This window comes from Carlito syrichta, unplaced genomic scaffold (genome assembly GCF_000164805.1).
Source record: "Carlito syrichta isolate Samal-C Ts95f unplaced genomic scaffold, Tarsius_syrichta-2.0.1 Scaffold130657, whole genome shotgun sequence".
Taxonomy (NCBI): domain Eukaryota; kingdom Metazoa; phylum Chordata; class Mammalia; order Primates; family Tarsiidae; genus Carlito; species Carlito syrichta.
In genome coordinates, this window is record NW_007074753.1 from 24,005 (window position 1) to 49,992 (window position 25,988).

General features: G+C 56.4%; 1 protein-coding gene across 1 annotated transcript; it reads left to right on the plus strand.

Moving 5' to 3' along the window:
* Positions 1 to 25,988, plus strand: BICD2 (BICD cargo adaptor 2). The gene is made up of 9 exons (XM_021708103.1): positions 1 to 272; positions 466 to 619; positions 8,219 to 8,431; positions 14,931 to 15,083; positions 16,983 to 17,438; positions 18,119 to 19,144; positions 19,860 to 20,011; positions 21,976 to 22,186; positions 23,906 to 25,988. Exons 1-9 carry the CDS (start codon positions 1 to 3, stop codon positions 23,909 to 23,911), a joined length of 2,643 nt encoding a protein of 880 aa, XP_021563778.1. The 3' UTR covers positions 23,912 to 25,988.

Genomic DNA, 25,988 nt, shown 5'->3' on the forward strand with positions numbered 1-25,988 from the left:
ATGGGCCTCCCGTGGAGCCGGCTTCTGCGGACGGCGTGCTTGGAGCGCCCGGAGCCAGCGAGGAGTCGAGGCTCGCGGCACGCCGCCTCCCGCTCCTTCCGGCCTCGGACCGCCGACTTCCTCCGACGCCCGCGAGTGCTGAAGCGGTGGGCTGGCACCGGCAGCTTTCGGGGAGGAGCCCAGCGGTCGGCATTGGCCGAGCATGACCGCGAAGGCGGCCAGCGGCTGCCCCCGCCTCCTTGCCCCGCACAAGCCGTGCGGCTGCGGCGGGGGTGGGGCAGGGAGGGGCCTTGCTCCGGAGGCCGCGCCCCTCTGCCCTCAGGGGCCTGGCTCTGCAGGGACGCCTCCTGGGAACAGTGGGGGGGCCGGTGCTGTGGTGCCTGGGGCTCCTCACTGTGTTGGGGCCATGGCGAAGCCCGGGCCTGACGGTGATCGGGAGAGTCTGATCCCTCTGTGATTCCCCAGGATTCGAGACTCGGGGGTCTTCTCAGCTGGCCGGACAGTGTCTGCCGTCCCTGTGTCACCCGCTCCCGCCAGCGGCCCGGCAGGCGGGAAGTGCTGCGTGCTGCTGGCAGAGGTTGAGGGCACGCTGAAGCCAACCCCTGGGGTTTCCCAGCAAGTCTGGGTGGAAAGAGGGGTGCTAGCCAGGGGGCATTCACAGACCTTTCTCCAGAGCTGGGCAGCAGCGTCTTTTGCCTTAGCAGGGATGGGAAGGCCTGGCCGAGGCAGACGAGCCAGCATGCCTGGAAACCCAGGCCCAGCCATTCCCAGAAAGCTGAGCCCACCCTGATGTCGCCATTGTGGCCCTTCAAGGACCAGTGTGGGACCAGCTGGCTGTGGTGGGCGGAGCTGGATCAGCCCAGAAGAAGGAATTAAGGATCCCAGCTCTGTGGTAGAAACTGTGTCCTCACTGGAATGCTGAGCGGGCTATCCTGGCGTGGCCGGTGTTGTGCCTGCTGCATCAGGTGGCCAGACTGGTTTAGGAAGAAAGGGAATTCCCTGGGACAGCCCTGCCTGGCTGCCTGCTTCCCTGCCCTGTTGGTGTTCCAGGAAGCCAGGCCCTGTGGAAGGTCAGCAAAGGGACTGGTTCTCACAGGCCTGGCTCTCTTTCAGTCTCTGATGCAGACCTGTTTCCAGGCTCTAGAAGGCTTGTCCACAGACTGAAGAGTTCACTTTTAGAGCTAGGACTGACAGCTGACGCTCATGATGGAGAGTCCACATTGCTCTCCTGAGGCGACTGTCCTGTGTAGGTGAGGCAACTGTCCTCTGTCGTCCCCAAGCCAGGCCCCACTGGCTGACTCCAGAGCGGACATCTCTCATGTGCAGACGGACCTCAAGGCCACTTTAGAGTCAGCATGTGGCCTTGGGAGGGGGCCAGCAGGGACTGACCCACCCCGTAGCAGATAGGAGGGGCAGGCACCGGCTGAGGGTTGCTCTTCAAGCCCTGTCACTGCTCACAAATGGCTGGTACAGGTGACCCTGTCCTAGTGCCACGTTGCTCGGCACTGGGGTGGGCTCTCGTGCACCTAATCACGGAAATGTGGCCCGTGCTACAGTTTACAGACAGACACAGTGAGGGGAGGGCCTCGCCCGAGTCACAGCTGGCCAGAGGTAGAGCCAGGATACGGGCCCAGACAGCCTGACTGCAGTTGAACACACACTGGCTGTGCCGCCGGGAAGGGCAGCAGGTGCCTTCTGCATGGAGTGCCTTGGCGAGGCTGGTTGTCTGCCTGGCTCAGATGAGCGGAAGGGGCTCTTGTCCCAGGCCACAGGGTCCTTGGTGTAAGGACCTTGAGCTCCTTCTAGCCCTGCCTGTCCTGCCCCCTGCTTGCTGTTCCTTCCACGTGGAACACCTTCCCATCCTCCTGGGCTGTGATCACTGCCTCTGCTGCTGCTTCTGCGCTAGGCGTGGTCAGGGATGCAGCCCTTCCGGTACATACTTAACGTTTTTCTATACTGATCGGTGGAAAGTCACACTTTCCCAGGGAACAACAGGGAGCTTTGCTGGTGCTTGGTTCGTGAGAGCATGCGGACTGCTGCCCCGGCCAGGGATCAGCAGACCGCCTCGTGTGGGCCATTCGGGTGCCCACAGCCTGATTTTTGGCAGCAAAGCTTTTTTGGAACACAGCCGTCAGATGACGAATGACGTCCCATCTTAGCAGCGGAGTCTCAAAGCCAGAAAGATGCTGCTTCTGCAGCCCAGGGAGCCCCTTGCTGGGCTTGACACTCCTTCACGGTGCTACCGCCTTTTCCTGAGTGTTGGCCTCTGATGGGGGCAGGGGGGGAGAGGGGACAGCCTAGGTATCTGGTGTGGGCTCCTTCTGAAGCCACTCAGCCTCCCCTGCGCCGCCCCTTTCCTGGGGTCCTCTGGGTCTCAGCATGTTAACTCTGGTCCCGTGACGAGAGCCTTGACCATGTCCTGAGTGATTGGGTTAACTGACTAAAGCCTCACAGCGATGGGCTCACATTGGTGACGTTACTAACCCAGGCTACAGATGAGGAAATAGAGACACACTGTGATTGGGGCCCGCTGTGGTCACCCAGCCGTGCTGTCACAGCCTGTTTCAGAGGCGGACCTCCAGAGTAGCAGGGGATGTTGACTGCGCTTCCCTGCGACGGGGTGGTGGGCACTGATGGATTCACGCTGGCCAGCGGACCTGGGGCCTGGCCTGCCTGCTGCATCCGTCTCCTGGAGATGAGCACTGAGCTTACCGCTTGGATGTGATCTGGCGGCCGTCTTCCATCTGAGGCCCTGTCTTGTCAGGCAGACTGTGCGCCCTTGGCAAGGTACCGAGCTCTGTTGTGCCTCAGTTTCTGTGTTTCTGTGTGTGCAGAGTATGAGTATGTGCAGGGTGCCCCCATGGAGCTACTAACTGAGGCTTCCCTTCCCACCACATTTGGTTTTGAAACCCTATCACTCAGCCATCTGTCTGAATTTCTTCTCACCAGGACACCCTCAGCCCCACTCAAACACTCCTGTGCAGCCTCGCGAATCCATTCCAAACCCGCCTCCCCAGGACACCTGGAGCCCCTCCATCTTCCTCCTTCGTGGGCGGTTTGTCCTCTGTTGTCCCCTCCTGAGGAAGCAATCCTGGTCTGGTGTTCCACAGCCTACCCGAGGCCTTGCCCCTGAGGGAGGACCTAACCTCCCTCCTGTCTGTGTCTGGCCCTGGTTCCCCATCGGCACAGATAGTTAAGCTGAGTCCACATGGGTGTGGCTAAACTCATGGGTGTGGCTAAACTCGCAGCCAGCATTCCTGAGGGCCGTGTGTTGGCCGGCAAGGATCCTCCCCAAGGCGCCTGGCTGGTGAGGACCACATGCCTGGGCTCACCAGCTGTGTTGGGTCCTGCCAGGCCTAGACTGGTGGGCAGGGCGTGGGCTGGGAGCCTGCGTCGAGCACATTGTCCACCACAGCCAGGGTAGCTTCTGGGGGCCATCAAACCGCCGCCCTCTCCTCAGAGCCCAGATGAGTGTGCCTTTGGTCCAGAAGGATAGGCGCTCGGGCCCTCTGCCTTTCTGTCCCCCTCTTCCCAGAGTGGCTGGGGTGGGGTGGAGTCACATCTGGAGTCCTGTTCCCAGGCTGGATCCCAGTGTTAGGGTGGGCAGAGCACCCTCCTGCGAGCGGGCAGGGGTCTCCACAGGGCGCCGGCCTGGGAGGTCCAGGGTGACAGGGCAAGCTGCAAGAGCAGCAAGTCCACAGCTGACAACCCCCGAGTCAGATGGTGAACACTGCTTCTCGGGTGCTTCCTGGGGAGGGGACAAAAGGGGACCAATGGCCAGGGAGAGGAGAAGGAGAAAAGAGTGACCGCGGGTATCCCGTAGGAGGCAGGTTTTGGAATAGACTTGCGAGGCTACACAGGATTTTGCAAGGCGAGGTTGAGGGTGTTTTGGTCAGAAGAAGTTCAGGTAGACCGGCTGAGTGACCAGGAGGGCACTATCTCTACTTCTCTGACCCTCAGCCTCCTGGCCCTTAGGCTGGAGACAGTAACCACAGGGACGGGCTCTCTGTCTCGTGGATCCACACTCTCCAGGTTGGTGGCATGATGTTTAAAAAGGACCTGAGCTGTTTTCCTGAATGGCTTTACAGTAAACTGCATATATTTAAAGTATTCCATTTAAGAGTTTGTTTATATGCCTGTGAGACTATCAGCATAGCCATAGGTCATGAGCATGTCTCCCCTCGTGTTTCCTCATTCCCATTTGTAATACCTGCTCTCTCCCCACCCTCAGGGAACCATGATATAGATTCATTTGCTTTTTCTAGAGTTTTATATAAATGGAATTAGTATGTGCTGTTTTATTGGTCTGGCTTCCCACCAAGATAATTTTGAGATGTATTCATGTTAATATGTGTATCAGTAGTTGATTCCTTTTTATTGCTGAATAATATTCCCTTGTATGTATGTACTATACTTGGATAAAATTCTGGCCAGGCTCGGTGGCTCAGCCTGTCATCCCAGCATTTTGGGAGGCCAAGACGAGTGGATTGCCTAAGCCTGTGGGTTCAAGACCAACCCAGCCTAGGATACTTGGCGAGACATTGTCTCTACAATAAATAAATAAATAAATTAGCCGGATACAGTAGCATGTGTCTGTAGTTCCTGCTACTTGGAAGGCTGAGGTGGAAAGATCGACAGAGCCCAGCAGGTCGACGCAGGAGTGGCCGTGAGTGTGCCACTGCACTCCAGCCTGGGCGATGGAGTGAGACTCCAACTCAAACAACAAAAAAAGTTATTTTCCTATTGATGGTTATTTGGTTGCTTTGAGTTTGTTTTGGCTATTACAAATATACACATTCTTGTGCAAGTCTGTGGACATATGCTTGCATTTCTCTTGGGTAAGTACCTAGGAGAGGATGACTATGCCATGCATTAGATAAATGTCAGTTTTTTCCAAAGTAGTTGTGCTTTTCCACTTTCTGCGGTGGCATATGAGAATTCCAGTTGCTCCACGCCTGTGCCAACACTTGTCAGGACTGATCATTTTAATTTTAAACACGTATCTCACTGTAGTTGTAATTTGCATTTCCCTAGTGACTAATGATGTTAAGCATCTTTTCATATACGTCTTTCTATGCATATATCTTCTTGGGTGAAGTACCTGTTCAATTCTTTTGTCTGTTTTTTATTGGGTCATTTTTCTACCAAGTTTGAGAGTATATTCCGGTGACAATTCCTTTATCAGATATGTAATTTGCTAAGTTTATCTCCCAGTCTGTGACTTGGTTTTGCATTCGCATGACTTTCAAACAGTGTAATTTTTTTATTTTGAAGGCCAGTTCATCAAATTATGGATCATGTCCAAGTGAACAAACTTTTTCTCCTGGGAGTTTTTTTTGTTTTTTTTTTTGAGTTGGAGTCTCACTCTGTCACCCAGACGGGAGTGCAGTGGCCGCTCCTGGTCACTGCAACCTCGACCTGCTGGGCTCCGGTGATCCTTCCGCCTCAGCCTTCCGAGTAGCCGGAACTACAGGCATGCGCTACCATGCCCGGCTGATTTTTTGATTTATTGTAGAGATGAGGTCTCACTGCCCAGGCAGGTCTCGAACCCGCGGGCTCAGGCAATCCACTCACCTCAGCCTCCCAAAGGCACAGGATTACAGGCGGAACCACCGAGCCCGGCTCTCCTGGGAGTTTTATACTTTTAATATTTCAGCCTATGATCCATTTTGAATTAATTTTCATATATGGTGTGAGGTATAGATCGAGTTCATTTTTGCCCATGGATAGTTATGGATTTGAGCACCATTTGCTAAAAGATTATCCTTTTGCCACTTAGTTGCCTTTGTAAAATTAATTGACTATTTTTTTTTTTTTTTTTTGATTTGGAGTCTCACACCGTCGCCCAGACGGGAGTGCAGTGGCCACTCCCAGCCACCACAGCCTCAACCTGCTGGGCTCCGGTGATCCTTCCGCCTCAGCCTTCCGAGTGGCCGGAATTACAGACATGCGCTACCACGCCCGGCTGATTTTTTGATTTATTGCAGAGATGAGGTCTCGCTGCCCAGGCGGGTCTCGAACCTGCGGGCTCAGGCCATCCACTCACCTCAGCCTCCCAAGGTGCGGGATGACAGGCGGAGCCACCGAGCCCGGCTTAATTGACCATTCTTAAGTGTCTGTTCAGTAGATCTGTTTTTTGACCTTTATGCCTCTTGATTATAGTAGTTGTATAATAAGTATCGAAGTCGGGTAGGGTAGTCCTCCTGCTTCTTTCTGGCTGTTCTGAGTCCTTTGAATTTCCATGTGACTTTTAGAAACATGTCAATTTCTATTAAAAACACATCTGCAGGGATTTTGCTGGACTCTGTGATGAGTGGATAGATCTACCTGTGGAAAACCGACTCCTTAACAGCATTGAGTATCCAAGCCTGTGAGCAAAATGGGACTCTCCATTTATTTCATTTGTCGGTTTCTCTCAGCAGTGTTTTGTGTGTTTGAGTGTGTAGGTCTTGCAAGTCTTCTGTCAAGTTAAGCATAAGTATTTAATATTTTTGATGCAATTTGTTTAAAATTTTACTTTTTGATTTTTTATATTGATCTTGTATCTTACAATATAGCTAAACTCACTTGAATGTCCTAACTATAATTTTAGCATTGCCTATTTCTCCTTGCAGTTCTGTCAGATTTTGTTTCATATATTTTGAAGCTTTGTCATTAGGTGTATAAATATTTAAGATTATGATCTCTTTGTGAATTGGCCCCTTATTCTGAAAAGACCCTCTTTATCTCTGGTAAATATTCTTTGCTGTGAAATCTACTTCCTCTGATATTAATAAGAGTCAGCTAGCAGCCGGGCTCGGTGGCTCAGCCTGTAATCCCGCGCCTTTGGGAGGCTGAGGTGAGTGGATTGCCCGAGCCCGCGGGTTCGAGACCCGCCTGGGCAGCGAGACCTCATCTCTACAATAAATCAAAAAATCAGCCGGGCGTGGTAGCGCATGCCTGTAATTCCGGCTACTGGGAAGGCTGAGGCGGAAGGATCGCTGGAGCCCAGCAGGTCGAGGCTGCGGTGGCCGGGAGCGGCCGTTGCACTCCGGTCTGGGCGACAGAGTGAGACTCCGACTCAAAAAAAAAAAAAAAAAAAAAAAAGAGTCAGCTAGCTTTCCCTTGATTAGTGTTAGCATGGTTTATCGCTTTTCATGCTTTTTAACTTTTTTAAGCAGTTTTATTTCTTTATATAATCTCACACACTGTGCAATTCTCCTACTTAAAATGAACTGTCCAGTGGTTTTTAGTATCTTCACAGACTTGCACGTGTGTGGGGCAGATGTGCTAGACCTGGGCCTCCCGGGGAGCACAGGTGCCTTAAGCGTCTGTGCCTCTGCAATGGAGTGTTGGCCTGAGTCCTCGGTCCCACACGCAGTCCTAGTGATGGCACTGGCCTCGTGTAAGGGCGTCCCCGGCAGCACCATGAGACATGCACAGCAGGATGAGAGATGCATGTCATCACACGCTGTGACATGCATGTCACTGAACAGGCCCTGCAGCGCATGTTGTGTCACACATCGTCACACGTGCTGCAGCATGCACATGCTCTTCCAGGCAGGATCCTTGAAGTGCCTTCCCTTGACTCCCCTGTTGTCCCTGTGAGACCCCAGACTTTGGTTTCTACTCAGTCCAGACTTTGGTTTCTTTTGCCAGTCACCTCTCAAAAGGGAAATGCGTTGCTCTCTGTGTTTTGATAGGTTGAGGTTAGAAACGGTCCTGCTCAGCCTAGGTCTCTCCCAGGAAGAGTGAAGGATGGGTCAGCATCAGGCAGCAGGATGGTCCTGCAGGCCTTGGTCACACAGCGTCCAACTTGGGTTTGGTGGCTGCACGGGGAATGAGCCAAGGGGACAGAAGTGGAGCCAAGAGGTTGGTGGGGAGAGAGAAGCCAGTGCCCTCAGGAGGGTGTGGGGACCGTCCTCAAGCACATCCTGAGCTTTGATTTCCCCATCTGGAGAGGGAAGGAGGTGGGGGCTATGTGGGAGCTCCCTCCCTTGGCCTCTAGCTGCTGTCACACGCGCCTACCGTGGCACCCTGACCTATGGTAAGCATTCAGTCTTACCATCTTGCACCCTGCTCTTAGAACGCTGGGCTTGCTTTTATTACTGTGAAGCAGGCCAAGCTCGGGTGCAGCTCAACGCGTGTTGGCTGAGATGAGTGTAGCTGGTAGCTTGGGCTTCTATCACTCAGCAGCCCTGGGAGGCCCCTCTCACGCGTGTCTTATCTCCTGAGGCAGGCCTTTGGACAGGCACACACGAACCACAAGAAGGTGGCTGCAGACGGCGAGAGCCGGGAGGAGAGCCTTATCCAGGAGTCTGCCTCCAAGGAGCAGTACTATGTGCGGAAGGTGCTGGAGCTGCAGACGGAGCTGAAGCAGTTGCGCAACGTGCTCACCAACACACAGTCAGAGAACGAACGCCTCGCCTCGGTGGCCCAGGAGCTGAAGGAGGTGAGTGGGCGAGGAAGGCCCTTGTCTGCCATGGGGACAGCGCCGCCCCGCAGATGTGCCTGCCCGTGTGCCGGGGGCAGCCAGACCGAGCGGGTCTGGCTCCGGGGAGGCTGCAGCCCAGTGGCTGTCTTGTCCTCTACAGCCTGCAGGGCAGAAGACAGAGGTGGACCCATGCATTCCGCCACATCTGACTGGCTTCTGTCCTCCTGGGGAAGTGAGTCCTGTGAGCAAGCCCACAGCAGGGAGGGGTTGGTGGGACGTGGGGCAAGGTGGCTCCTCGTGGAGGCTGAGGACGGATGGTCATGGGCACCCCCCCCATTGCTGCTCAGGGGATGTTTGTGCTACTTGGGGCTTACGTTGTGTCCCCTGTGGGTGAGAGCACGGACTTGAATGCTCCATGGGGGCTCGAGGCCGGATGTGTGTATCTGAGAGTTAGGTGCAAAGGCCACTGCCTGTCATCCCAGTTACCACACCCCAGCCTCGTGTGCATAGCAGGGAGCTTGCCAGGGAGGGCTGGGCAGGTGGTCTCTGGCGCCTGTGAGAGTCCTGGGCCCCCAGGAGCATCTGTGACTGTCCACAGGCCCCACTTCTGGACACAGGACTGTGGTGTCCACCATGAGCTCATGAGCAAGAAGTCAGGAGGGACAAGTTCAGCTCTTGGCTCTGATGGGCCGAAGGCCAGGACCAGCTGCTCGAAGCTCAGGGCCCAGAGTCCTGGAGGCCCTGGGGGCCCGGGGAGCAGTGCGGGCAAAGCAGGACCTGGGAAGGTTGCTGCAGGGCGGGAGGCCCATGCAGGGTGAGTTCAGCAGGAGAGCCTGGAGTGCCTGTCCCTCGGGTGGCAGGAAGCCTTGCTGGCTCTGGGCAGGGGCTGAGGGGAGACAAGTGAACGCTGGGTGTCCGTGCCTGTGACTCTCATGTGTTCAGGTGGGCTCTTTGGCGTCACTCTGTGCTGGCTCTGTTCTGGAAGCCTCATTCTCCTCTTCCAAAGGGCCTTTCTCGTGAGGCAGGTGTGGGCAGAGAGCCACACGCTGTGCCGCATCCCTGGGTAGGGGCGAGTCCACAGGGAGCCTCATCAGGGACGGGGAGAGGTATCGAAGGAGAGTCCCGCGGGCCTCGTTCAGGGCCCTGAAAGAGGCAGGGCCCGGCTTGGGTTTGGTGGCTCCACGGGAAGTGGGTGGTGGGGACAGCTGGGAGGTCTGGTGGGGAAGCTGGAGGCCAGTGCCCTCAGGAAGAGGCCGCCCGCTGCATGAAGGTGGGTGGGGCAACTCCTGGAGACAGCGAGAGGAGCCGTGAGCCAGCACGTGAGCTGCGGTCCTGTCCGTGGTCCACCCGGACTTGGGTTCAGCCCCCAGGTTCTCACCAGGAGCGGCTGAGGGGCAAGGCATGGGATAGATGGGAAGGAGCTGGCGCTGGCTTTGCCTCTCGCTGAGCCTCAAGCTCTGGGCAAGGGCTTGTCTTCATCCCTGGTCTCAGCTTCCCCGTCTGTAAACGCAGCCTTCAAAGCTGCTCGTAGGAAATGCTCTACAGCTCCTTCATCCCCCATCCTCAGGTCTCCTGTGGGCCCTTGTTCTGGCCACGGGAGCCCCACCCTCTGCAGCAGATGTCCTTACAGGGAGGTCAGGAGGGTGTGCGGCGGTCAGGGCCCCTCGGAGCTCGCAGCTGTTAGCCCAGCGTACTAGGTCTGAGGGATGCTGCCCCGGAGGCTGGTGCAGTAGGGAGCAGTCGCCTTCCCTGGTTTGGGGGGTTGGGCGGCTGAGGTCCAGGAGTCGGGAGGAGCTTGGCTTGGACTCAGGGTGAACAGCCTCAGATCCTGGAGCGGAAATGCGTGATCTCATTTCCTCCCACAAGGATTGCTCGGGTCTGAGTGGGAGGAAGGCTGTCGCCGACGCGCGGTGTAGCCTCAGCTGCCCTGGCTGCCACCTGACCGTCTGGCCTCTTCTCCTGAAAAGCCCATGCAGGTGCTCTCCCCACAGCCTGGCATGTTCCACGACCCCTTCTCTCTTCCAAAGGGCCTTTCTGTGGTGGCAGAGACCAGAAGAGGGCTGGGCGACCCTGCTGGCTTCAGGTGGGACCCATGGCTGGAAACGAATACAGTGAGGTCTACACGCTGCAGGCCTTGTAGGGAGAGAGGGAGGATTCCTGCTTTTCCTGTTTGTGAGGCAGGAGGAAATCCTGACTTTCCCTGCACACCCCGAGCCCTCTCTTTCTCCTGAGGTCCCCACCTCGAGCCTCAGGCCCACCATGTCCCCCACACCTGTGTTCCTCCTTCCCGGTTTGTGGCGAAACCATAGAAACCGTCCCAGGTCTTTGCCCCATGTGCCTCAAAGGCTCCACTGCCCACATCTCTAGGTTTAATCCGATCTTACCCACCGCCAGACCCAGCTGCACCCAAGCTCCTGTCCTTCCTGCCTGCCGTCCTGCCTGGGTGACACTTCCTAGCCTGAGCTGCTGTGCTGAGCCCCTCCCTGGCCCCTGGAGTAGCCGTCCTCCTCACTGGCCAAGACTCACATCACATCCCATGGCTTGGAGAGGGTGCGTTCGGTGATGCGGCAGGCTGCGTTGTGTTCTTTGGCCCACCACCTGCTGCCTGGGCAGCCCCTTCCTGTTTTTCGTTCTCTGTGACATCTAGTTAGCGTGTCTGTCTTCCTCCAGGGCCCAACACCTCCTTAATGACCTGTGAGGTTTTAGGATAACATACGTGCTCAGTGTGTGTCAGTTGATTCTGAGGCCTCAGACCTGGTCCGTTGATTGCCCTATCAGTAATCACATGTAAGGAAACAGGTTGGGAAGGTTCCCTTGTATGCCTGAGGTCACTCGACCGGCAGGCAGTGGAGCAGCTCTGGGGTCCTGACCTCTGACCTCTGTGCCGTGTGTGGGACCCACCTGTAGACAGGTCCTGCCAGCTTCTCTCCTGCTGGAGTTCTTTCTGTGGGGCCATGGGCCCCTGGCAGGTAGGCAAGCTTCTGAGTACTGGCCTGGAGGGGCCTTGGCAGGGAATGGCCAGTTTTCCAGGTGTATACTCAGAGGCCCAGAGAGCCTCAGGCCGGCTGGACAGAGCTGGGTCCTACACATGTACCTTGGTGTTTCCTTGGATTTGCCCCAGGAAGGCTGCCCCACGCCGTCCAGGCAAAGATGAGAGTGTCCTGTGAACAGGAGGGAGGGTAGCCAGCCCCCCTGCACAGCAGCGCATCGAGGCAGGTAACTGTCGCACCCTCCTTGCCAATAAGTAGTCTGAGATCTGGGGTTCCTGAGGATGGGGAGCTGAGATGGGATTCCAGGTGGTCGACGTCAAGCCTGTGCACCCACCTCCCGTGTCTGGGCTGTCTGTCCACACGTAACAGCTTGTTCCTCGTGCTCTTCAGGGCTGGCGTCCGACAAGCTCACTGAGAGGTGTTTACTAGAGGGAAAACTAAACCCCGTGATGACCAGTCAGAGCCTGGTTAAGCCCTTGGCAGTTGGGCATTGCTGGATGGAGGTGCTAGATGGCAGGCCAGCTGAGCCTGGCTGCCCACTCCTCCTGGGGGTAGGCGTGGAAGCATGGTTGCCATGGGAACTGCAGTGCAGGTATTTGGGTCCTGCAGTGTCAGCAGAGAGGGTTTCCTCACCTGCTGTGTTGTGTGGCCATGCCAGTGTTTGATCTGGGTGTGCCTCTCTGTATTCTGGGCCTGGCAGTGGTACAAGCGTAACTGCCGGTGCCTCTTGCTGGGCCAGGCTGGCAGAGGGCCCTGAGGGCTTACACAGGCACCGCCAAAGGAACAGAAGTCTCCTGTGTGCCTCTGGGAGACCCAGGTGCTATCAGGCACCCAGCCTGGCCTTCTGCCTCAGTTTTCAGGTGTGCATGTCACTATCTGCCCCAGGCACATGGAAGCTTCTGGTACTTCTCTTCCCATGGCCTAGAGAGCCTTCTAAGTTTGTTTGTGCTGACATTCAGATGTGAGGGAGCTGGTGGGACTCAGATCTTCCCCTCAGCTTCCACCCCACCTGAGGAGCCAGTGGGTAGAGTCGAGTCACGCAGCATGTGTTTAAACACCTGTTGCATGCCAAGTGCTTGCAAGTTAGTAAGGAAAGAGCGGGAATTGGGGAAGCCCTTGGCAGAGAGGTACTCGAGGCCCACAAGAGTGTGGGGAGTGGGTGAGTTGGCTTGCGTGGCAGCCCCCAGCGTGGTCACAGGGTCCTCTGGAGCCTGGCCCAGGGTGGCTGTGGTGATGCTGTTTTCTCTCCTGCCGTCCCAGCATGCACCTCACTTGCTTTCACCTCTGGCGTGAGGCTTGCTAGCCTGTGTGGCCTTTTCTTCCTCCTCGTGTGGTATCTGTTTCTTCAGGTGCTAGTTCTGTCACCTCCTTGAGTCGCTTACTGCAAGGGTTGTATCTGTCCATTTGTTATAGATTTTAAATACAGTCTTCCTCAGCAGCATTTGTCAGCAGGGCTTGCCGGATATTGTGCTGTCTTCCCTCTCCTTGCCCCCATTTTGTCCTTTTTTGGGTTCTGTTTCATTTTGCTAATCCCACACGACTGCTTTTTTTTTTTTTTGAGTGGGAGTCTCACTCTGTCGCCCAGATTGGAGTGCAGTGGCCGCTCCCAGCCACCGCAGCCTCGACCTGCTGGGCTCCGGCGATCCTTCCGCCTCAGCCTTCCAAGTAGCCGGAACTACAGGCGCGCGCTACCACGCCTGGCTAGTTTTTTTTTGTTTTTTGTTTTGATTTATTGCAGAGATGAGGTCTTGCCTGCCCAGGCGGGTCTCGAACCTGTGGGCTGAGGCAGTCCACTCACCTCAGCCTCCCAAAGGCGCGGGATTATAGGCTGAGCCACCAAACCCAGCTACAACTGCTTTTTGTGTATCTGAATGGGATATTTGGCTGTCGTCTGAAAAGCATGTTCCATTCAGAGAAGGACATGAGTGTGACCAGAAGGAACCCTAGCATAAGCAGTGGAAAGGGTGGGCAGAGCTGTGGGACCCAAAGGGTGGCCAGGGCTTCTGGCCAAGGGTCTGAGAGGGCTTTAGCATAGGGGTGGCGCTGGCCTGGGGAGCCAGACCTTGCAGACACACAGGGAGGTGGCTCAGGCAGTGAGGATGGGGACAGGAAGGGGGCAGGGGAGGGGGAGGGGATAGAGGGTTTGTTTAGGAGATGACTTTGCCCTAAGGGGGACCTTGGCAGTGTCTGGGGACATTTTCGGTTGTGGCAGTGTGGGAGAGGGTGATGTCAGGTGGGTAGAAGTCAGGGAGCTGCTGAATCTCCTACAGGTGACTCCTGCCGCAGAGAGAGGTCTAGTCCTGAGTGTCCAGGGCTGTGGCCCTGCAGTGGCCTCTCTCCCATGGCTAGCTCTTGATGCCTCCTCACAGATTACATAGGCAGGAACTGTAACAGCTTTATTGAGATAATTCATGTGCTGTTCAGTTCACCTACTTAAAGTATACAATTCCATAGTTTTTAGCACATTCACATATAGGTGTACCATCCCACAAGCAATTTTAGAACAGTCCATCACTCCAGAAAGGAAGCCCGTTACCACTAACCTACTTTCTGTTTCTATGAATTTACCTATTCTGAACGTGTCATATAAATGGGATTATATGATTAACGGCCTCTTGTGACTGGCCTCTTTCGAAAACTCAGCAGTATGTTTTCAAGGTTCTTTCATGTTGTAGCATGTCAGTATGTCATTCCTCATTACGGCCGAATGATCTACCATTGTATGGAGAGCCCACACTTTGCTTATTTGTTCATCTGTCTGTGGACACTTGGGCTGCTTCCATGAACATTCATGTGCAGGTTTCTGTGTGACGCGTGCTCCTTTCTCTGGGGGGTGGATGCTCTTTCACTGAGCATCTGCAAGCTGTTGGCCACAGTGCTGTGCCATTTACATGCCCTCCAGCAGGTGAGAAGGGAGGAACTGCTTTCTTTTTTCTTTTTTTTCTTTTTTTGAGTGAGAGTCTCTCACTCTGTTGCCCAGGCTGGAGTGCAGCTGCATTTTTGTAGCCACTGCGACTTTGACCTCCTGGGCTCAGGCGATCCTTCCATATCAGCCTTCTAAGTAGTTGGAACCACAGGCATGCACCACCACGCCAGGCTACTTTTTTTATTTATGGTAGAGACAGTGTCTCGCCAAGTTACCCAGGCTGGTCTTGAACCCTTGGGCTCAGGCAATCCTCTCGCCTCAGCCTCCCAAAGTGCTGGGATTACAGGTGTGAGCTGCCACACCCAGCAGGAACTGCTTTTAACCCTGTTTTACAGATTAAGAAACCCAGGGTCAGAGCAGGCTGCAGCACTTGCCAGGGGTTCCTCAGCTGAGAAGGGCTGAGGGGTTCTGACTTGAGGACCTCTGCGCCCCTGCACACCACACCACCCTTGCCCCCATCTCCCCTCCAGGCGGCCACACTGGCACCTGCAGGTTTGGTCCAGAGGCCCGGCTGCGTGGCCTGCCACGGCATGCCTGGCTGCACTGAGTCCCCCGATTTCCCCGCAGAGGCTGCTCACACCCATTTCTCCCTCTCTGGCAGATCAACCAGAACGTGGAGATCCAGCGTGGCCGCCTGCGGGATGATGTCAAGGAGTACAAGTTCCGAGAGGCTCGCCTGCTGCAGGACTACTCAGAGCTGGAGGAGGAGAACATCAGCCTGCAGAAGCAAGTGTCTGTGCTCAGACAGAACCAGGCAGGTCTTGGACTTGGGGGTAAGGGTGGGCACACGGGTCAGCTCAGCTTCGTGGGCCTCTTGCCCACCCTGTCTCTGCCATCTCCCTGTTCAGAAGGTGCCCCCGTCCCATCCTGCATTCTTGAGGCCCAGGGCCAGCATTGCCCCTGCAGAGACATCGGGTGTGGCCGCAGGGCCCAGGTCCTCCAAGACCATGAAACAAGGCCTCTGGCTGCAGTGCTTGTTGACCATTGGCCAGGGTGAGGTGTCCCAGCCAGCAAGAATGAAAAAAAATTCCAAGAGGTGATGAAGAGGTTACATAAAAAACCCCAAAGACTGGACCTCCAGACTCTGTCCCCACCCAGGTGCTGACCATGAGGCCTGAAACATCTCCATGTCTCTGCCCGTGGTGGGACCAAGGAGGGTCCCCTCTGTGAGGGGGACAAGCAGGACCCCCTCTCTCTGTGAGGGAGACAAGCAAGGTCCCTTCTGCCTGTGGGGGATGGACAAGACCCTCTGCCTTTGTTGGGGACCGAGACAAGCAGGGTCTCTGCCGATGACATGACTAGGTGATCCTGGGTTCTGCAGGCCACTCAAGCCTGAGCCCCCCTTCATTCCCCCTCCCCCCCCAGGAGCTACACTGCAGAGTGGGGAATGGGAACCTTTTCCCTCAGGAAACTCCAGACCGTCCCTCAAAATTTCTTAGATGTTTCTGCTTTCCTCAGAAATCCTCTTCCACCAAAATCCTCGGAGTTCACTGTGAGGGGACCTGGTATTTATATTCCAGATGAGGAAGCTCATGGGTTTATGAAGAGATCTGTGTGTTTGCAAAAGCAAGCAGGGAGTGGATTCTGCTCCCCAGAAAATCACAGGAGCAGAGCTCGCAGTCCAGTCCCACTGTGACGGTTCATGCTTGTTAGGGTCACCGCAGTTTCTCCATCGCAGGCACCATTTTGTCCTTGGCATTATTGTCAGCAGAGCCTGGCCCATAGCATCCACAGAGGGGAGACCGAGGCTGGAGAACCTCTGCCCTTGGGATTGGTGCTTGGGGGAGTCTGGCGCTGCCTCCCACCCTGCGATTCCTCACCTCCCCATTGGGGTGCGGAGACTGGGGCTTCCCCCCACCTCCTGTGAGCACTCTTGGGAGGTGGTGCTGGTATTCCTTACCCCCAAGACCCAGAGATCTGCTCAGTGCTTTATGTTACCGGTTTAGTTCTTGTTTTTTTGCATAAATACTGCAGAAACACAAGAAATATTTTTAGAAATTACCCACAAACCCTGAGTCCCTACATCAAGCATCAGTTTCCACCTGCTTTTTCCTTATCCACCTGCAAATACAGCGTAGACAAGACTTAGCTTTTGCTTTTCCCACCTACCTGCACACTCCCCAGGTCTAGGTGTCCGCCTTACGTGTGCTGAGGTTTTAATGGCTGAGCCATCTGCCTTAGGGAGGATTTCTGTTCCTTCGTTTTGAAGCATGATTAAAAGTGATGATCATAGCACACGTTGACATATATATGTACCTTAAGATACTTAGTAAACTACTAGTTAAGTAATTTTATAGAATTTTAAGTTAGTAATATTTTTAAGGGACCTCATAGAAACTTGGCAGGGTGGGTGTGTGTTGTTCTCTGTGGATCTCTGCACAGAGTCCTAGCTCGGGGCCACAGTGTCGCTGGTCCCATGCACCTGTTGTTTGTGTTGCTCTCTCCTCACAGCACGGTTGTCCCCATGGCTGGTGGGCTGGGCCGAGCATTTCTGTGCCTTTGCATCTCGTGTCCTAGGCCCCTGTCACCACCCACGCCCCTCAGTGGGGACGCAGCCTTGGTCTGGATGTGCTGGTGTTTATTGCTGACTTACTAGGCCTCAGGGAGCCTCCGTGGCGCCTTGTCATGACCGTGTCTGACTTTCCATCCCCAGGTGGAGTTCGAGGGCCTCAAGCACGAGATTAAGCGTCTGGAGGAGGAGACAGAGTACCTCAACAGCCAGCTGGAGGACGCCATCCGGCTCAAGGAGATCTCGGAGCGGCAGCTGGAAGAAGCGCTGGAGACGCTGAAGACGGAGCGGGAGCAGAAGAACAGCCTGCGCAAGGAGCTGTCACACTACATGAGCATTAACGACTCCTTCTACACCAGCCACCTGCACGTCTCCCTGGACGGCCTCAAGTTCAGCGACGACGCTGCCGAGCCCAACAACGACGCCGAGGCGCTGGTCAACGGCTTCGAGCACGGCAGCCTGGCCAAGCTGCCGCTGGACAACAAGACCGCCGTTCCCAAGAAGGATGGCCTCGCGCCGCCCTCCCCCAGCCTCGTGTCCGACCTGCTCAGCGAGCTCAATATCTCCGAGATCCAGAAGCTGAAGCAGCAGCTCATGCAGGTGAGTGGGCGCGGGGCCCTGCACGCTGTCATGCTTGAGTCTCCACAGCGCTCCCGCGATGACCTTGTTCACTAGACCTGCGTGGTGACCATGAATGAAACTCCAGTGGCACAGAGAGAAGAGCCCCAGAGAAGTGCTCCCCTGGCACCACAGTGTCCGCACTGGTCCTGTTCACCACATGGTGTCGGGGTGAAGGGCTGGGACAGTGGCTCCACGTGTGATACCCTTTCGTAGGCCAGGAGCTGGAGGGCATGGCCAGGGTCCCACGTGGGCTCTTCTCCCAGGGATGGATCTCTGCGAGTCCAGCAAAAGGTGGTGCTCCCCCCAGAGTTCGGGGAAGGAGGGCAGCAGAGCCCCATTCTCCATGCTGGGGGCTGGGGCACCGAGGCTTCCCACCGCTTACCCAGCCAACACGGGCCTCCACTTTCTGAGCCCAGCGCCCTCTGTGGGCATGGGAGAAGGGCCTGCCCACAGGTGACAGGCAGCCTTAGGGTCCAGTGTGAGTTCCATCCTCTCCACACTCAGTGGGTCCCTGTGCGGCCGCACTGACCACATAGCCGAGGAACCGGAGGGCTCCCTATCTGCCTGACATGGGGTGGGATGTCACTGGGCCATCCCTGGGGGGTCTCCAAGCTTGGGGCCCTCAGCCGCATATGTGCTGTCTGTCTGTGCCTCTGCAGATGGAGCGGGAGAAGGCAGGCCTGCTGGCTGCGCTGCAGGACACGCAGAAGCAACTGGAGCACGCGCGGGGCTCCCTGTCCGAGCAGCAGGAGAAGGTGAGCCGCCTCACAGAGAACCTGAGTGCCCTGCGGCGCCTGCAAGCTGGCAAAGAGCGGCAGACAGCCCTGGACACTGAGAAGGACCGTGACAGCCACGAGGACGGCGACTACTACGAGGTGGACATCAACGGGCCTGAGATCCTGGCCTGCAAGTACCATGTGGCCGTGACCGAGGCCGGAGAGCTCCGGGAGCAGCTGAAAGCTCTGCGCAGCACGCACGAGGCCTGCGAGGCCCAGCACGCCGAGGAGAAGGGCCGCTATGAGGCTGAGGGCCAGGCACTCGCTGAGAAGGTCTCCCTGCTGGAGAAGGCCAGCCGGCAGGACCACGAGCTGCTGGCCCGGCTGGAGAAGGAGCTGAAGAAGGTGAGCGACGTCGCCGGTGAGACGCAGGGCAGCCTGAGTGCGGCCCAGGATGAGCTGGCGACCTTCAGCGAGGAGCTGGCCAACCTGTACCACCACGTGTGCATGTGCAACAACGAGACCCCCAACCGCGTGATGCTGGACTACTACCGCGAGGGCCAGGGTGGGGCCGGCCGCCCCAGCCCTGAGGCCCGCGGGCGCCGCTCCCCTGTCCTCCTGCCTAAGGGGCTGCTGGCGGCAGAGCCGGGCCGAGCAGATGGCGGGGCTGGGGACAGCAGCCCCTCGCCCAGCTCCTCGCTGCCGTCGCCCCTGAGCGACCCACGCCGGGAGCCCATGAACATCTACAACCTTGTGGCGATCATCCGCGACCAGATTAAGCACCTGCAGGCGGCTGTGGACCGCACGACGGAGCTCTCGCGGCAGCGCATCGCCTCGCAGGAGCTGGGCCCTGCCGTGGACAAGGACAAGGAGGCGCTCATGGAGGAGATCCTCAAGCTGAAGTCACTGCTCAGCACCAAGCGGGAGCAGATCACCACGCTGCGCACGGTGCTCAAAGCCAACAAGCAGGTGAGGTGTCCGAGGCCAGCGAGCAGGTGAGGCGCCGCCCCGGGGCTGGCCTGGGTACTGCCCACCCTCAGCCTTCGTCTTTCGACTGCTGCGGAGCCCCCAGGCCTGTGTCGCCACAGGGCAGGGCTGGCCCTGTGTCAGCCCGGGTGTCTGGCCTTCCCTGCCCAGGGCTCCCAGTCAGGAGGGCAGGGCAGGCGGTCAGGCTCAAGGGCTGCCTCCCCAGAGCGTTCAGCCAGCAAGAAGCACTTTTGCTGCCTGCCTGTGAGCACTTCGTGGCGATGCTGAGTGACATACACGCATCGTGACGCAGTGCCACGGGGAGAGTGACGGGGGTTTGGGCGAGGGTGTGTCTCGCAGGCAGGCTTGGGGCACGTGGTTCTCTCCTGCCCCTCGTGGTCAGGATCGGAGGGTAGGACTTGCTGAGGCGGGCTGAGCCCCAGAGCCCAGCTGCCAGAGTCATCCCCAGGGCGGCAGCAGAGGGAAGGGCCTCCCGGGCAGCCTGTGGGCGTCAGCAGCGCCCGGTCTGAGGCCCGCGGCCGCGTCCAGGACTCATCTCAGTGCCCACACCAGCCCTGCTGGAGCTGAGCGTCGTGGGTCGGGGAGGCGTGGCCCTCACGTCTCTGGCACACAGGCGCCATGCCGGACTGGGGTGCCCAGAGCGCCGGCGGCCGGCCGCCCGCCCTTCAGCCCCGCCCTGCGCGCGTCTGTCCCGCAGACGGCCGAGGTGGCGCTCGCCAACCTGAAGAGCAAGTACGAGAACGAGAAGGCCCTGGTGACCGAGACCATGATGAAGCTGCGCAACGAGCTCAAGGCCCTCAAGGAGGACGCGGCCACTTTCTCCTCGCTGCGCGCCATGTTCGCCACCAGGTACCCGCGCCACCCGGGCCCGCCCTCTCGTGCAGACCTGACACCGGGCCCCCTGGCCTCTCCGTGGTCTGCAGGCGGCCAGACGGCCACCCACATCCTGCTCCGCTGGGGGAGGGCACCGCGTGAGGTCTGGGAGGCCGGGCCCCAGCGACGTCTCGGCACGCTGGTGCTCGGGTCAGTGCCGAGGAAGGGTGAGGCGGCCGGCGGGCCACGTCACGCAGGGGTCCGCCGCCCTGCACCGCTGCGCCCTCCGCACCACGTGAGCAGTTCTGGAGCCTGGGACTTGCTGGCGGTCACCTGCGTTTGGCCAGGAGTCATAGAGGCAGGAGGGCTGAGGCGGACAGATTCGGGAGTGGATGCCCCAGAGGTGCAGCTTTCCAGGAAGGTGGGTGGGAGTCTGGACCCCGCCCTTGGATCCTGCAGTGACGGGGACTGACTTGGGGCCAGTTGGTGACAGATGAGCCTGGCCTTTTCTCTTACAAGGATTTGACCCCTGGAACTTGGCTATAAGGCACAAGCGTGCATTCAGGTTTGTAGGTTCAGAAGGAAGTCTCCCCTCCCGGTGAGCAGGTCAGGGCTGGGGTCCACTGTTGGGGTCCCACGTCTGTGCACAGCTCTGCACCTCTGCCAGGCAGGGGAGGCCGAGGAGGAAGCCTTGGGGCTAGGAGAGGACGAGCTCGCCTTCTCTCGTGGGAGGCTCTTGGTGATGGGCTCTGGGTGCCCCGTGCACACACACCCCTCCCTGGCAGGGGAAGACAGACCCCAAGGCTGGGAAGCAAGGCTTCTTGGGTGTTGAGGGGCTCCATGGGAGAAGCTCTGAGGCCAGCAGCTCCCCGGGTGCCTCCGACAGGCGGCCCTGCCTTCAGCCTCCAAATGTCGTGGTGCCACCTGCTGGCTGCTTCAGGGATGGCTCTGTGGGGACGGCCCCTTGGGCAGAGGATGGCCAAGCTCACTGTGGGCCCGGCAGATCCCCGAGACCTTTCCTTTTTGTGGGCGAGAAAGCTGAGGCTCAGCGGCAGGCAAGGCAGGAACTGAGCGCGGGGCCTGCTTCTCTCAAGCCTGGTGCTGGGCACTCACTCTCGCAGCTTCCCTGCAGGCGCTGCCAGAGCAGGGCACAGATAAGAAAGCGTTTCAAGGGTTTTTCTAGGAGCTTCCTTCCTTTCTTCCCTGACAGATCCCGCAGTTTCTCAACATCTGGCATGTAAACTGTAGCTTTTAAAAATTTGTTTTATTTATTTAAAGACTTGACTTTGAGGTGGAGCCAGGATTTCCAGACCCGCAAGGATTATAGCTCAGTGTGCGTCCCTGGGTGGCGTAGTCTCTGGAAAGGGTGCTGCTAAAGGACTGGCTCCTGGCGGGTGGGGGCAAGATGGGGCCATGCTCAGGGCCCGCGTGGACCCGGGAAGCCCTAGGGTTTAGCCTGCACGTGTGGGAGAGGGATGCCCAGGGACAAAACCAGACCCTCCCTCAGCTCCACACTCGCGTGGGACAGGCAGCTTCCAGTCAAGCGAGGCCCAGGGTTCAGCAAGAGGCTGTTCATGCCTCTGGTGGTTCTCTCAGCACAGATTCCCTGAGTGCCAACCTCAGGAACAGGCTCAGTCCTGCTCAGGTTTACATCCACACCCTAGAAGCCAGTGGCATCTTGTGTCTCAATGGCCCAAGCTACCTTGAGGCCTTGATGTGATGAGACCCCCTCCCAGAGAAAGCTGAGCCACCGAAGGGCACGGCCTCTTTATGGAAACCACATCTGGGCGAGTGAAGAGAGCAGTTCCTCTCCTCCACCAAAACAGGAAACTCAAACCAGTCTCAGGATGGACCGGCCTGGGCCTGAGCCTCCTTCCGACCCTCATCAGAGGCTTGTCTGATCAAAGCCTCTGCTGAGAGAAGTCAGAGCAAGTCTCGTCCAGCCCTGCCCTCCCTGCCTGGCTCTGCTCACCCCTCAGCCATGCTCTCCGTGCCCACAGGTGCGACGAGTACATCACGCAGCTGGACGAGATGCAGCGGCAGCTGGCGGCTGCAGAGGACGAGAAGAAGACCCTGAACTCACTGCTGCGCATGGCCATCCAGCAGAAGCTGGCGCTGACCCAGCGGTTGGAGCTGCTCGAGCTAGACCACGAGCAGACCCGGCGTGGCCGTGCCAAGGCCGCCCCCAAGGCCAAGCCGGCCCCCCCGAGCGTAAGTCACACCTGCGCCTGTGCCAGCGACAGGGCCGAGGGCACCGGGCTGGCCAGCCAGGTGTTCTGCAGCGAGAAGCACAGCATTTACTGTGATTAGGGGCTGCGGGGTGCCGCACGCTGCAGCTAACGTCTGCTTCACCTCAACTAACCAGCAGCAGCGGGACGGCGGCGCTAGGTCAGTCTTAACGTGACTAATGCACCGAGGGCAGGATTCTAACCAAGCCAACGCGGGGCGCATGCATCGCCTGGACACTCCTGGGAGAGCTCCGTGGTTTCTCATTCCTTGCAGGCCCTTAGGAGCACCCTGTACCCCTGGCCTCAGCTGCTCTCTTAGGTGAGGGCTGGGGAGGAGCTACATGGCCTTGCGGAAGACAGACATGTAGACATGTCTTCCAGGGGCCCTGGGTGCCCTTGGGAAAGCCCGGGGGAAGGAGTCCTGGTCCTGCTCTCGGGGTACCCCACAGGGGCCGAACCTGAGTTGAAACTTGCATGTTCTCGCATGTGTCTAATGTCAGCACCGGAAAGCAGTTTTAGGAGGTTCTGGCCTTAGAGGCTGGCTCTGCACTCAGAGTTTTATGGTAAGAATTATGTGGTAGTTTGTGCAGCATCTCCCTGCAAGTCACATTCAGGACAGACGTGCAGAATTCCCTCCCCCCCCCGAGAAGCACAGCCCTGAGCCCCTGTATTCTCCTGACCAGACACATGGCACAGACACAGCTGACTGCAACCCAGGAACCCAGAGCTTGGTTTCTTATTTCTGAGACCTGCATGCTTGCCTGGTGGCCTGTGAGGTGACAGATTGGCAGGGCCCTTGGGGTTTCTTTTTTAATTAGAAAAGCTTTCCAAGTGCCTGGCAAGATTTTGTCCTCAGTGTGAAGCCCATCCCTTTGTGCTTGGGGTAACCCCAGCAGCCGTTGTCCGGCCTTCCTCTGGGGGCTTCAGTCCAGAAGAAGCAAGGCTTTGACAACCCTAGCCTGAAGTCTGAGCCGCCGGTGGGCTCAGCTGACTTGAAGATCACCCAGAGTCCAGCCCAGGGCTGGGAAAGCTTTGCGTGGGGCCAGGGCCGTTGCCAGGATCCACAGGTAGGAGGTGTGTGGTTCTTTTTTACTTAGTGCAATTCGGTGGGTGGTGATAGAGAAAGGGGAAAGGCAGTTACAAGGCTCTCTTGTCCAGAGGCTCCGTCAGCACCAGAGCTCTGGCATCAGGCCATCTGCCTTCCTGCATCGAAAGCAGAGCTGTTCTCAGTGTCCTCCTCCTAGTCACCCTGTGGGCAGCGGGGCCTGGGTTGCAGTCTTCTCCCACAAGCTGCCGGCCTCGCCTCTGTGCAGAAGGGAGTTCAGTCACCTGGTGAGAGCTGTGTTGCCCCTCCCAGAGCCGTCTGCCCCACCTGCTCATCCCTGTGCTGTTCTTCAGACTCCAGAACCGGGCCCGCCTGTGTCGTCGGTCCGGGCCTGGATCCCCACCCCAGCTGAGCGGTGGTGGAATGGCTGCCTGCATGCCCGCCGCTTTGCCCTCATGCCCAATGCAGCTTCTCCGTGTACACCCGAGGGGCTTTGCAGGCGGTCAGAGCCATTGGCCCCCTAACACGTGCAGGTCTTCTCTTCTGCCAACTAATGTGCTCGTGCCCTCCCAGCACGTGGAGAGCTTTGGTTGTCAGATGGATGGGAAGTGACAAGTGACCGCCTTCTAATGCTGTCTTGTTTTTTCCCGTTTTCAGCTGTAGCGTAGCTGCTGGGAGGACTTGGCCACCCGGCCCTGTCGCGCCGCAGCCCCGCCCCTTCCTTCCCGTGGCCCACGAGGAGGAAGGGCCACCCAAAAGTCCACTTAGAAACGTTTTTGGATATGCCACTGCATTTCTTTTCAAAATAGCATTCCCTGCGTTTTTGATGGGAGGAAAAAAGCTTTAATGTTGAGCATGCCTCGAGCTGCTGTGTGGAAAGGCCTCCGCACGGGCTGAAGACCCTGCTTCCTGGCTGCCGGGCTCGCCAGGGCCCGCTGGACACGCCTGCCCGGGCTCCTTATTACACATGTTCCTTTTTTATCCGATCAACCTGTGCACTTTTGATATTTTGATATTATATTTGCTTCCTTAATTCCTCACATAGAGATGGTCTTAGGTGCCGTGTCTATGCTTGTGGTCCTATAGCTGTCCGCCTCAGCTCCCGCCACGCTGTCTGGTGTCAGCTTGAGGCAGAGCTGGGTGCTCCTAGTGTGTAGCTCTAGACTGTGGAAATGAGAGGGCTTTGACCCGGCGAGGAGCTCGGCCAAGTGTATCCATGCTGTGGTCAGCTGCCTTTTAGATTATACGGCATTGTGGTTCATGTTTGAAATTACAGATTTTAAATGCCATGTTCATTAAGAAATCCAGGGTATTCCGATTCTGGGGTTTTTCATATTGTATTATTATTATTCTTAGGAATAGTTCATTGTAACAAGAAGAAAACTTGACCTTTGCTCTGGTTAAAACAGTAATAGGCACTTGAAAAAAATAAATTATTGAATGAGTAGTATTACCTACAAATTCCAGAATTTTCTGGGTTTTAGGACATTGTGAAGCATGACTGATTAACAGAATTTTACACAACTGTACCAGTAAAATTCCAAATTGGAATTGTTTTGTTTACTCTGGTTGTTGTGCCAAATTGTGGTACACTTAGAAAATTCTACAGTCGTCGATTTTTAGGGTGTTCTCTTTCAATGCCTTTTTGTTAGTAATCATTGCCAGTAGTGCCTTCATCCGTTAAGGGAGGTGTCCCAGCGTAGATGTCTCTCTAAAGCAGGCAGGGAAGAGCTTGTGGGTGTGCTAGAGGCCAGTGTGGGGCCGGAGCGCCTCACACCCGACCTGGGCATCTTCATCAAGGGAAAGAAAACAGTCATTGTGCAAAATTCTGTTAGTCAGTGATTCTTTACTTGCAAATTCAGGGGCTTAGAAAATGAAAGCAAACACAAAACCTTGAGTGTGCTTTGGGAACCAAATGGACTTCTGGGACAAGCTGAGCAAGCTGTTACGAGCGCCACGTTTGTGAAGAGCCGAGGGTATCAGGAGGGCTGGCGCCTGTCAGCGTGCAGTGGAGAGCGAGGGTTAGCCATAGAATTCTTTGCAAATGTGAGAGCAAGACGTTATACCTTCTCTTGCTTGGTGTAACTAATCACTGTTAATTTCAGGAAACAGAACTCATTAAAGCTCCTTTGCAAACCAGGTCTGCATTCTGATCTGTTTGCTGAGTGAGGTTCCTGGGAGTGAGTGATCAAATTAGTACTCTTGGAGGAAGCAAAACTGTCTCCCTCCTCCAGAAAAAGGACAAATTATAATCATGTAAAAGTCAAGAATAAAAGAATTCTGTTTCCTGGAATGAGCATTTCTTATTCCTAGTTGTAGGGACTCCTATTTTTACCTTCTGTTACAGTATTGATTCATAAGAAATATTGTTACATTTGAAATAACTTCATCTGTATGGGGTATTTATTTGCAATGACGTCTGAGTACTGTATTTTTTTCTGTGCATTACCTTAGTGTCAGAATGTTGGTCTTTATTTTAAAGTCATATGCATGTTCTTCTGCCAAGGAACCTTTACACAGACCCAAGCAAATAATAATAAGCAAATGCCTTCAATTTCTGAGAAAATGAGGCAGAGCATAGAAAAAGAATAGGAAGGAAGGAGAAATTGATTGAGATTCTCTGGATGCAGACCTCAGATGTGAATGTCTGCAAAGCGAGTGCGCATAGGAACAATGGGCCTGGGTAAAGGGTCACGTTGGTAGGACCAGTAAATAAATAATAATAAAAAGACAAAGCACA

What these genes read in the sequence shown, in the direction of transcription:
- BICD2 (XM_021708103.1), top strand. Translation starts at nt 1, where the DNA reads ATGGGCCTCCCGTGGAGCCGGCTTCTGCGGACGGCGTGCTTGGAGCGC. An exon ending in TGGCCCAGGAGCTGAAGGAG is followed by an intron (nt 8,432 to 14,930) that starts GTGAGTGGGCGA and finishes CCTCTCTGGCAG; the next exon opens with ATCAACCAGAACGTGGAGAT. An exon ending in TGCTCAAAGCCAACAAGCAG is followed by an intron (nt 19,145 to 19,859) that starts GTGAGGTGTCCG and finishes TCTGTCCCGCAG; the next exon opens with ACGGCCGAGGTGGCGCTCGC.